This window comes from Papaver somniferum, chromosome 5 (assembly GCF_003573695.1).
Source record: "Papaver somniferum cultivar HN1 chromosome 5, ASM357369v1, whole genome shotgun sequence".
Classification (NCBI taxonomy): domain Eukaryota; kingdom Viridiplantae; phylum Streptophyta; class Magnoliopsida; order Ranunculales; family Papaveraceae; genus Papaver; species Papaver somniferum.
This window is the reverse complement of record NC_039362.1, coordinates 9640413-9652898: the sequence shown is the minus strand read 5'-3', so window position 1 is coordinate 9652898 and position 12486 is coordinate 9640413. Positions and strand designations below refer to the sequence as shown.

The window sequence follows — 12486 nt, the reverse complement described above, 5'->3', positions numbered from 1 at the left end:
GTAAATATGTTGGACTAAAATGATTAATAATTACTTCACAAAACAATGAAAGGTAAGTGAATGAAGTTGTTTTACCCATACGAAGATACTCATCGTTCACGTCCGCTGGTCTTCCATAACCTAGAATCCTTAAAGCCGGAGTAACTTTTTGTTCAGGGATATGACCTCTAATATTCAGTGCATCAAACTGATAATTAAATTTAGGTTCTACCCTACAAAGCTCTTCAATAATATTTATCACCAGATGTCGAGGCATACGAAATCTACCTTGGAAGTCTCGATCAGAGTACACACAATTGGGAAGAAAATAATCGTGCATCAGCTTATGATGGTAAAACTCCCTCCCTCGATACGTATACCTTCTTGTGACTCTGGAACTCTAGGTATTTGGCTCGTATACACTAGATTCAAAATGTCGATGAGTTTATTATCTTCAGCTTCCTCATCGTCAAGTTCTTGCAACCTCTTTCGATGCATTTCTTGTTGTAATTTAAACCGATTCATAATAATATTCCTCTCTTCATTGGGTCTCTCCATTGAAATTTAATATGAGTGTAGAGATAGAGAAATTGGTGAAATATAGGTTGAATTAGGTGTGAGTACCTTGGAGAAATACGAGGGTGTATATATATGAACCATTAAGGGGGGAAATAGTTGTTGCAAAATATCCAGTTGTCAATATAATTAATATCGGCAACGATACTTTGTATAACGCCAGTGATAATCACATTATCGCCATCGATATTAATAATATTGTTCGCTAGATTTTGTATCGCTTATTTGTTTTCCCGTAGTAGCACAATTGGTTTTCCATGCCACCTGGTATGCCGAACAACATTTTTTTTGGCATGTGCATAGGAATAAGCCTTATAACTTGTTTGGATACTGGAAGCAAATGTTTTTGCTTCACAAAAAAATAACTTTTTTGCTTTTAAAAGTCATTCTAAAATTGTGTGTCCAAGCTAACTTCCGACTCTTATATTTCCAGATGTCAAAAAAAAAATTCTGAAATGATACTGTACGGCAGTTGAAGCGAAATGTAAAGAAAGTCCGGATACCTCAAGCAGAAATCAATCCCAAAAATCAAAAGTGAAAAAATTTGTTTCTTTTACTTCTGAAATCAATACAAAATTTTACTACCGACTTGTACCAAATGCAAAAACCAATCTCAGAAGTTAAAATTATTTCACAAAAAGTTAACTTTTTTTTGAATAATATTGCCAAATTGATTTCGATTTTCCCTATTTCCCATCCCCATTTTTCCTATTTCCTATCCACATAAATTCCTATCCTTAATAATCCTATGTACCATCCATATAAATTTTTATTTATCCTAAATACCATATTTTGACTTTTTATTTATGCCCTACAATAAAATCACTCATCACCTAAAAAAAACCCAATCCATTCTTTATCTTCACCACAGACCACTAGATCAACATCAACATCAATCAATTATAAACATCTAAGTTGCACAAAATTGTTAAACAAAATTATCTATGTCATTATTTAATTCTTTGATGTTGATCTAGTGGAGCCCAGCTTGTTGCTAGGCTTCCATCAAAAAGCTTTATTTAATCAACCTTGCTACATACACAACGAAGTGTACACCGAGAGGGGATCCAACAGCAAAAAGGTCACCCTCTCTGCATTGGGATAGGGGTGGGCAGAAATGGATCCCACCCTACCTCACACGGTGCATACACTTCGTTGTGTATATTATTTAATTCTTGTTAAATAAATGTTACTTAGATTACTATTCTTGGATTGTACTTAATTAATACTGTAGTCTTATTATGATATGATTTTTCTAGTCTTGTATGATTTGGATGCTTTGTACACATACGTGACTCTTTACAACTTCCCGAGTTTAATCAAGGTGAGACTAGAGGGTAAATCATTCATGATCGTAAGATTGACTATTGCTGGTAACAGTAAGCTTCGATATCGGGTCGACGGCAGATCATTCATGACACTATGAAATTTCACATGGGCGATTTTGTAATCGTGGGAAGATTTTTATTTGTGGTATATGTACAGTGACCACACGTGATTTGAACGATTGCTGGCTATAAACTTGAATCAATCTTGTGCTTATGATCATCTTGTACGATAATGACTTACCGAACGGCAAATTAATTGGCATGTCTCGTAGAATAGATGCATTAGGATATAAAATTCAACCTAGGGTTTCTAACTAATTGGATTTTTGATGTTTTTTTCTCTTTTAAGTGTAAGAAAGAAGAAGACCAATAAAAGTTTTATCAGTCAAGGTCATAGTTAATTGACTTTTTTGGGTGGTAAATAGGAAAAAAAAAGCTGAAAAGTGAATTAATCTTACGAATTGTCAGACGGATGGGAAATAGGAAAAGTGGGATAAAAAATAGGGAAAACCTTTAGTAAAATTGTACCATTGATTGTTCAACAGTTCTTAGTTCTTTGCTAAAAATTCTATCTATGCAAGTGATCAAATTCAGATGTTTTGTTGGTTAATACGTACGCAGAGGTCAGAATGGGAAGAAATTTTGCTCTAGCAGTGCTAGAGCATTTCTGAACTAGCAGGTTCACAGCCATTAGATCCCCTAGATGTGATGTCATCGGACCCATGAATTTAACCATAGTTACATGAAGACGGAAGAAATTTTGCTCTAACAGTGCTAGAGCATTTCTGAACTAGCAGGTTCACAGCCATTAGATCCCCTAGATGTGATGTCATCCGACCCATGAATTTAACCATAGTTACATGAAGACTTATTCATTATTTAGTCAAGATTCTTCGTTTTGGCATTATTACGGACGATTGAATTAGAAGATATACGAACTTCATAAAGTAAATTTGCCTCTATACTCCGGTAAGCAACCGAGAAGACATTTTTGTTAGCAGCTCTCTTATTCAAAGTCAGACAAGCTCTACCATCCTGAAATACTTAGACAAAAAATGAATGATGACTTGCAGGATTAGACTGTTCATTAATTCCATCAAGTGTTTCGATTTCTAACAGATAGAATATGCGCATGGATATCGATCATTGATTCCTTGTGATACGAACTTTACAATTAGGTTTGAATTCGCAAATGGGGCGCCTGATTCAATTAGCAATGGTGTAATGTGAACAGAGTAATGCCAAAATGAATTCTGTCTAACTATTTATACTTATTGGTTCTTCTTCTCAACTTATTTTGCACTTCTTACAATAATTCTACCTTTATATAGATAAGGCTTCATACTGTAGAACAGTAGAGTAGAAATGGCTCCAAAACTATCAACCCATTACAAGAACCAAACCTATTGCAGTGACAATAAGAGTCGAAATCCAAACTGCAGATAGCTCCAAAAGGAACGATAGTAACTTGATAGTTGAGGTCGACGAGTTACAAATTAGAATTCATGATCTTGTCCATCTTTGAGTAAGTTTTAAAATGTGAAAGAGTAATGCCAAAATGAACAAGTTACAAACTTTTAATTGATTTTTGGCTAAAATGACGAATAAAAATTCACATAACTATGGTTAAATTCATGGGTTTGGTGATGTCATATCTTGGGGATCTAATGGCTGTGAACATGCTAGTTCAAAAATGCTCCGGCACTGTTAGAGCAAATTTTTTTCCCTCCGCTTTAAGTAATTATAGCGGAAGTAGTCGGTTATTGCAACGGTCTGGCTTGTATTTCAGTTGTGCATTCTAACGAGTGTCGCAGTGCATTTGTGGAACGAAACTCTAGCACCACACACATTCTAGATCGTAGCTCCAGCCCCACTTACATTTGTCATGGTTTTGGATTTGATTCCTTGAAGAATGAAGTATTTATGCATCAGAGTTTAATATAGCTAAATCTCAGAAAATTGAGTATGAAAATTAAAACTCATTGTTGGGGGTGAAAACGTTCTCAGAGAGATACAGGACGAAAAGATTCTTTCAAGTAAACTCCATTGATTAGGTTACTCATTTACCAAAATGACGGAGTCTACGAATCAAAAAAAAACAGAAAAGAGAACCTGAACCCTCCCAATAATTTAGATGACATTTTGGGATATTATTGGAGTATACTTCCACCCATCAGACAAAAAAAAAATGTACCAACTGTGAACAAAACAACCACCATGATAGGTGGTGAAAAGAAAAATATGGAGTACACCTTTATTTTCACATTCTCTCAGGTGGGAACACAGCGGTTTGAAGAATTAGCCTGTCAATGCTGATGCTCCAGAAATAATCTCAATAAGTTCAGTAGTGATTGATGCTTGACGGGTTCTGTTTTAAACAAAGAAAAAAAAGAGAGAATCATCAGTTACAACCCAGTCCTATCATGCGCATATATAATATAAGTACCACATCTTTCAAATACAAAAACAGCAAAATGTATTCAACAAGACCATGCACTAGTTTCCTATTTTCTTTTTTGTGATCTTTGGTGCTGCGTCCCTGATTGTGTGTTAGAGAGAGAGAAAGAGAGAGAGAGAGAGAGAGAGAGAGAGAGAGAGAGAGAGAGAGAGACCTGTTATAGGTAAGAGTGAGACGATCAAGCATGTCTCCAGCATTCCTGCTGGAACTGTCCATGGCGGACATCCTTGCCCCTTGCTCACTGCAGGCATTCTCTAATACTGCATTAAATAGTGTCTGCAGGAAAGACAAATAATAAAAAATCATGAGAAAAACAAGTTTCAGCTTTTTCAAATAACAGCAGCAAAGGAAAATCTTCTCATGCCGATACAGAATAGAGACAACTAACTGATGGTGGACAAGGTTATAGCATAAAACAAAAAAATTAACTACTACGTGAAGGACCTACACAAGAAAATTGGAACTCAGTGAGATTCATAAGCACTTCTGCTTTTGTATCACCGCCTTCAATTTCATAGGAATCCAGAGCTCCAAGTAAGCCCCCAGATGCAGCCTCTCTTTCCACAATCTGTGTTGAAGCAGCACAAACTAACATTAGAACCTCATCGAGTCAGACGCTCATTTATCCAACAGCAATGTGATCTGAAACAAAGGCATTTTCTTACCTCGGGAGATAAAACAGTAGCCATGGTTGGGATAAAAGCTACGACTGATTGAAACTTGTTAAAAACAATTCTCAATGCATCGTACTCAACATTCTTTAGAATGTCATCTGCAAGAACAGAAACCTGAAAAGAACAGAATTCAACCAACCCTGAGAACAATAAGGAAAAGAAAAAACATACACTTATACTAAGTCAAGAATTCTAGTCACAACATATAATGCATCTCATCATCCATCATCCAAGCAATGGTATATGCTTGACCAGTGGAATATCAGATGCTTGAATGAATAACCAAATAGAAATGTCAGCTCTAATGAGTTACTACTTAGAGCTGAAACATACAGTTACCCTAAATAAGGTGAAAAAAAATCAAAGTTAGGATTTATAACGATTGAGCTTAACAATCGTCAGAGAAATTGTTTCTTTCAGATAGTTTCAACTCTTAAACAAAACACAAAAGGCTACACAGATTAGAACCTTATGTTTACATCGTATGACCAATTGTAGAGATAGCAGATAGCTAACCTGGGTATAATTTAGAGGGTTTTTCTGCAACTCAGATATTGATAAATCAATATCATTCTTTGAGTCACGGATGAGTTGAGCCTTCGCCTTCTCTCCCACAACAACATATTTTGATTCTTTGTCGGGACCTATATGAAAGAAACGCAATCAAAACTAATGTTTGATGTTCAAATAGTGATCATAACAAGAAGAAATAAAGCAAGTCTTTTATCGTAAAGTACCAGCATTCATCCTGTAAATTCCTTTGCTCACTTTGACGGATGTGGAATTGATTCCACCACAAAGACCTTTGTCGGAAGAAACAGTGACAATCACATTCTTCTTCACGTCAACGGCTGCCAAATGGAAACACTATTGTGAGAAAACTACAAAAGATACTAGAAGCATGAAAGTAAAAGCAGGCATATAATACTTAAAAGTAAAAAAAGACGGCACAATATCAATTTGTTGTCCATGTCAAATGTCACCCAACATTAAGAAGCTAATGAACTTGAATAAGTATGTGGTCAATTTCAATTTTACAGAACCACCAGTTCAGAAAAATACTACTCATCCTTCCTATGCCAGTGTATTTTGCAGTAGAACCGTACTGTAAACGTATATGCAGGTTGGACTACACTTTTTCAACTAGTACAGTTGCATCTCAACTAAAATATTGAGCACATTAATCAGATAAGTCAAATAACACCCGCAGAATGCAAATAAAGAGCGACTAACAGACATTCTACTAGAGCTGTTTTTGATAGAAAGTAAACATACTGGAAGAATCTCCAAGAAGTGCAGTAAATGGCTGCCACAGGCCACGTGAATTTTCTGCTTTAACTTGAATTGCTCGTAACTTGGAGGCTGCAACCATCTTCATTGCCTTGGTGATTTTCTGGATGTTCTTAACACTCTTCATCCGATTTCTGACTGCAGGAGTCATCACAGAAGACATCATTACCAGCAGAAAAGAAAAGAAAAAAGGAAATGGGAGAAGAAAAGTGAGGAAAATTACTAAGTAGTTATCAGTAAGTCTCAAACTGACCTATTTGAGTTGAAATAGAACGGGCTCCAAAGGGGGCCAGCTCCCTGCAGAGAAAAATCATCCAGTTAATAAAAGAGGTTGAAATACAAATAGGGAGCAATATGCACATTGTACTCATAACTTACAACTACTGTCACCTTTTGAGTAACTTGCTTAGCAGTTTCGAGAAAATAAAAACTATTAGTAACAGCCGAACATTATGAACTCCCCACGACAACTTCTCTTCCAACACAAAATGTGTGAAGAAGTGGGCATGGTCTCATCAAAATTTAGTAATTCTAACTGAAGAGGATGTAGTAACGAGATTTATAGCCAATACTAGCCTAACACAACACCTTCTGATTCTGAGTTCACTTGACCTAATAAACATTAGAGAGAGAGAGATTTTATGGAGACATGGTGAAGAAAATGAACCTAAGAAGTCAAAAGGGCTAATGCTAATCATATTGTAACAACAACAATGAAAAATAGACCAACTACTCAGGTTCACAAAGTACAAGCCCGGATTCAAGTAACCAATTAAAAATGCAATCTCAAATGACTCCAAAAAAAAAGAGTCTGATGTGCTCTTATCTATGGCCAAAATGGAAAATTCTTCAAAAGTTAACAATTGAGTAACAAAAATCCAAGAAATTGATAAGCCAAACATTAGGGACTCTCTGAAATAATTCGCTCTCCAGCCTAAAATGTGTGAAAAAGGGACCACGGTATCATCAATGAATCGTAATTCTAAATACTGAGGAAGCAACAGCGAGATTGATAGCCAGTAGTAACCGAAAGCAACACCCCCTTTGGGTTCATTTCACCTAACATACAACACCCATTAGAGAAGATAACGAACCTAAGGTGTCAAAGAGTAACCATATTGTAACAACAATAAACACTGAAAAACACACCAACTGTGATTCGAGTAACCGTACAACAAACCAGAAATGCAATCTTAAAATAAATCCAATAACAAAAAAAGGGGTTCTGCTCTTATCTAGGGCAAAATGAAAAATTCCCAATCTAATAAAATTGATTAGCCTGAGTGTTGACCATATCCGATCTTCTTCAATACAATACAACATAAATAAATGAATCACCAGAAAACAAAGAATGAGAAATCTTAAAAAGAAAAATGGAAAACAATCATACTCAGAAATGAGTGAAGATCTGGTAAGAGCAGCATCGATGGATCTAGGAGAGATCAAAGGTGCTAAACGTTTTCCTTCTCTTCTAAGTGCAGCCATCGCCATTTCTTCAAAATAATCAGATCAGATCTTCTTTTTCTGAGACGAAATGATAGAAAAGGAATTAGGGTTTCTTATTCTATCTGAGAGGAGATGAAGCGATGAACTTGTTTTAGTCCTCTCTCAGAAAACAAATACTCTTCGGTTAAAAAAATGTCTAAAATTGGGTTCACTTTGTATGGGCCTGGATCATTAACTGGACTCGGATCTATCTATTTTGGTTGAAACCTATTTTGAGGCATACTAGATTTTTTTGAGGCATACTAGATAATGTCAAAATAGGGTCACTAAATAAAAAACAACATTACCCCTCATCCACCATTTTTGATAATGATATAACTACCCTTATATAATTAGTGTAAATGATTATGATTAGAATTGATTAATTATGAATTTTAAGGATTGATTAAACATTAAATTATTAGTGGTGAATTAATAGAGAAATCAAATTTATGTGAGAGAGTTGGGATTTTTGAGAGGAAGAAGAAGAAGTGAAGAAAAAAAGCTTGGGTTTTGACTTTTGAGATTTTAGTGATTAGAAGTGACCAAAATGTGTGATTCAAATCAGAGGTAAGCTTCTATCGAGGTTTAATTTCCTTTTATAAGTTGAATCTGCCAAAAAATTAAATTTTTAAAACCCAGATCTGCTGACTAGATGAACAGTTCGGCTGATAAATTTTGAGCCGAACCTCTGTTTTTTGAAATTATACCTAGGTTCGGCTGATAACTTGTCAGCCGAACCTAGGTATAATTAGTTATCAGCCGAACCTAGGTATAATTTCAAAAAAACAGAGGTTCGGCTCAAAAGTTATCAGCCGAACTTCACTCAGAAACTGAATCATCCACTAGGTTCGGCTTGACAAATTGAGGTTCGGCTGGAAAATTGAGGTCCGGTTAAAAATATTGTAAAGTCGCATTAGCCGAACATAGTGTTTCTCTAAATCATACACTAAGTTCGGCTCAAAATTGATACTGCAAGATCAGCCGAACTGATCTTCTGAAAACCCTAATTTCATCTTTGAAATCATATTCTACCGATCAAACAAAATAAAATCAATCAAAAACAAGATGGGTTTGTTACGCATACATTCTACCAATCAATTGAGATTTGGATTTTGCATTCCAACATCGCTCACTTCGATTCGTGTTTCCTTTGTTTGATTAATTTCTTTATTGAATTGGAGTCCTAGATGTTTAAGTTTAAAGTTTATTTTGATTTTTAATTTTAGGTTTTTGAGAATAAGGGAACTATGACAAATTGAAATTATTTAGGGATATATAGGTAATGACACTACCTTTAGACACCCCTTATAAACCCACCCTAGATAATATAATGAATGAGTATGCCTTAAAAAAATGATTATGCCTCAAAATAGGTTTCTTTTGGTTGGAAAGTTGTTTTGACTCTTTTGAGGTATACTCAAAAACTTTTGAGTCGTGCAAGATGATTAACCCTTAGGCTTAGTCCTATGGGCTAGATATCTAGTTGCTAGATTGGTCATCCACGTCAGCATGGGCAACCTCCTAAATCTTATGGGATGGCTAATCTAGCAGCTAGATTAGTAGCGGGACCACCATATAACGCCGAACCGTTCGGCGATCAGTGCTGGACGGTTCAACGCTTTAAATCTCAGCCGTTAGATCAGAAAATTTTCTCTCAGCGCTGAATTGTTCAACGTTTAGACCACTTTTTGAGCGCTGAACAGTTCAGCATTTCTATCTTGCTGATAGTTGAACTGCGAGCACTTGTTAGGAGAGAGAACTATCAACTAGCAGTGTAAAATTTTTCCCACACTTTTTTCATGATTTACAACATTTTTTTGGCCAATCTAGCAGTTCAATCTAGCCCATATGGGTTAGCCTTAGTAGGTTGAGCCTAAGATCTTCTCTGTGTGAGTAAATAAATATTTATTTATGAAAGATATACCTTTATAACTTTTTAAATCCTTCTCTAATCCTGACTTTTAAAATTAACATATAGCTGATAGGCATGAATTTGGATAGACATCTTTTTAGTGATCCTCTTAGTCAGCATTTTTTTAATAAAATTAATATATATATATATATTAAGTATATATTTTTTTATTAATATAATATTAATTTATACCAATCCAATTATCCTACTTAATTAATTATGTCATGAAGTCGGATTACAAAGAGTTAGTTGGTAGTCTAGCAACAAGTTGGGCACCAACTCCTTTCGGATGACAAGCCCTATTTTGTTAAACAAATAATTGTCCACTCTAAAATTAAAATTTTGACGCGCAATGCAATTCTTCGGCCTTCTTAGAAATACCGCCATGTCCTCTCCAAGCTCCCCAAGGGTAGAGAAAGCAAGAACATAGAAATTGTGCCCATGAGAGTTGTACTTATCCAAATACTTTTTGTTTTTAGGTGAAACTTCGTTAATGCACGCACCCCAACACATGTAAAGGGAGACACTCCAGTGACATCAAAACAAGTATCCTTGCGTCCTTCTCAGTTGTGAACGAGAATATCTATAGTTCTCATACTGGAGCCAACGTCCGAAAGGAAGCCTAAAGATACTTCTTTTATAGCAGGGACACCAGATCTAAAACATGCGTCCTTTGAAGTATCACGAACGAGATCATGGAAAAATTCAAGTCTTATATCACTAGAGCAGTGCAAGGCATGATCACCAAAAATATTCATATCTCTATTAAAACTAGAACAACGGCTATCATCTTCGAAGAGTGAGATACCCAAACGATAACACAAGATTGAGTTAAATTGGTGTGGACCAATATTCTGATTGAGGCCATTAATAGGACAAGTAAAAAGATAAACTTGTTCATGTTTGATTTTGTTGCATTGTCAAAGAGATGCATCACGTTCAGACATGTGAAAAGTGGAAGGCATACACTTCTTAACAGCGTCGAAGTAGGTAACTGCCAAGGTACTCATAAGATGGAGGGAAGTTTCTTCGATGTTGAAGAAAGACGACAATCCACACTTCTGGGTGTATAGGTCCAGCGCGAGTTGAAACATGGAACAATTCTCTGGCATACTGACATTTCAAAGAATTTTATACTGTAACGATTTGGTTTGTGCACATGAATCTATAAAGGCATAATTTCTTGTGTCTGATATATTCAGTAGATGTCAAGCCACTGTCTCTTAGTGGTAAGGATGTTAGACGTTGTTGCAAAGGCCCAAATCCTGGTCCATCACCCGTTATGAGGTGTTGCAGGTATCGAAAAAGATGCGTATCGAAAATGGTTTGCACCTGATAAGTGCATAATTCATATGATTTTAGTGTCCAATCCATGCTTGTTTTAGCTATTTTTCTTGCATATTTTTATATTATTAATCATTTTTTCTCTTATTTATCTTTATTAGGTGAATCGTCCATAAAGGAGATACCAAGTGCTAAAAAGATCTAAGAAGAGAAGTATCCCAAGTATCCAAGTGCCCAAGTCCAAGGGAAGTGGAAGAAGTGCGACGAAAAGGAGCAAAACACTCAAAATCAAGAGGCAGGCCAAATACCGAGATTAACTCATTCAAATTCAGGATTTCTTATCACCATATTGAAGAGAACTGAAATAGGAAAAGAATGCAAAAAGAATGAAGTCATTCCGAGTTCGGACGAAGAAGTTGTGGGCAAAAAAAAACTTTCGAATACCGAAGACAAGCAAGTATGCAAACGGGTATACAAACTGGTATGCAAACGGATTTTCAGTATTCAAACGGGTATGCATACTTATTCCCCTGGATTTTAACTGAAATTTAAGTATGCAAACGGGTATGCATACTTTTGAAAGCCAAAACTCACGGTTAGGGTCTTTATTTCATATTTTTGGGTCGGATTCTTGAACCGAACTAGATACTTGAAGGCCAAGCAATGTAAACCTATATAAAAATTTATTAGGTCATGAATGAAACACCATCAAGAGGTCACGAAATTGTAAGTCTTGGAAAGGGAAAACAACACACGCAGCAAAAGCTAGGGTTCCATAGGGGTTCTTCAATCGTAACGATATCTCTAAACTTTTTTTATATGTATATCATGGATGCTTCTACATCCATGAGTAGTTAAAATACCTACTGATTGAGGATGAATTCTAAGCTATAAACCTTATTTGATTTAATATATGAATCTATTTTGATTTCTTCATATGATTATCGTTTGTGTTTACCATTAAAAATACTTATGATTGGTTGATAGATTGTTTAGGTGGCCAACTGAATATATTTATTGATTTAATCTATTGATAGTAAGGGTTAGGATATCTGTAATTGTTGAATAATTCCTTACACAAGTAGAGAACGTGAAACCTTGCAGAGGGATTCTGTAAAGCAATCACGTGCAGACACAACCCTAGCGAGTAGACCGAGCGTACTTAGTCTAACTACTAGGATCAAACCTAAACTCACAAACCTTAAAGCATTCGATTGAGTTACATCTTGTAAGCATACCTCAAGGTGGTTCAGACGAATAAAATATGGTAACTAAGCGTCTAGTGATATAAGGAATTTTGGGAATAGCTAAGCGTACCTGTTATTCTACGGTTGGTGATAATCTATGATTAATGACGAATTGATGAATATATTAACTCATTGATAGTTTACTAACGAAGAAGGATTCTCGATCATCTCTCTCACTATTTCTTACAATTTAATATTTTTCAATTGCCTTTATTTATTTTATTAAAAATATAAAACAACCCCCCCCCCC

At 35.6% G+C, this 12486-nt stretch overlaps 1 protein-coding gene across 1 annotated transcript; it reads right to left on the bottom strand.

The window, feature by feature from the left end:
* Positions 1–3834: 3834 nt before the first annotated feature.
* On the bottom strand, positions 3835–7929 carry LOC113280971 (ATP synthase subunit gamma, mitochondrial-like). Its single transcript, XM_026529599.1, has 9 exons — positions 7696–7929; positions 6559–6602; positions 6291–6443; positions 5753–5866; positions 5532–5659; positions 5007–5129; positions 4790–4909; positions 4496–4617; positions 3835–4251 (listed from the first exon to the last, which is right to left on the bottom strand). The coding sequence occupies exons 1-9, from the start codon at positions 7794–7796 to the stop codon at positions 4182–4184; spliced, it is 975 nt and encodes a 324-aa protein (XP_026385384.1). The 5' UTR covers positions 7797–7929; the 3' UTR covers positions 3835–4181.
* Positions 7930–12486: the final 4557 nt, after the last annotated feature.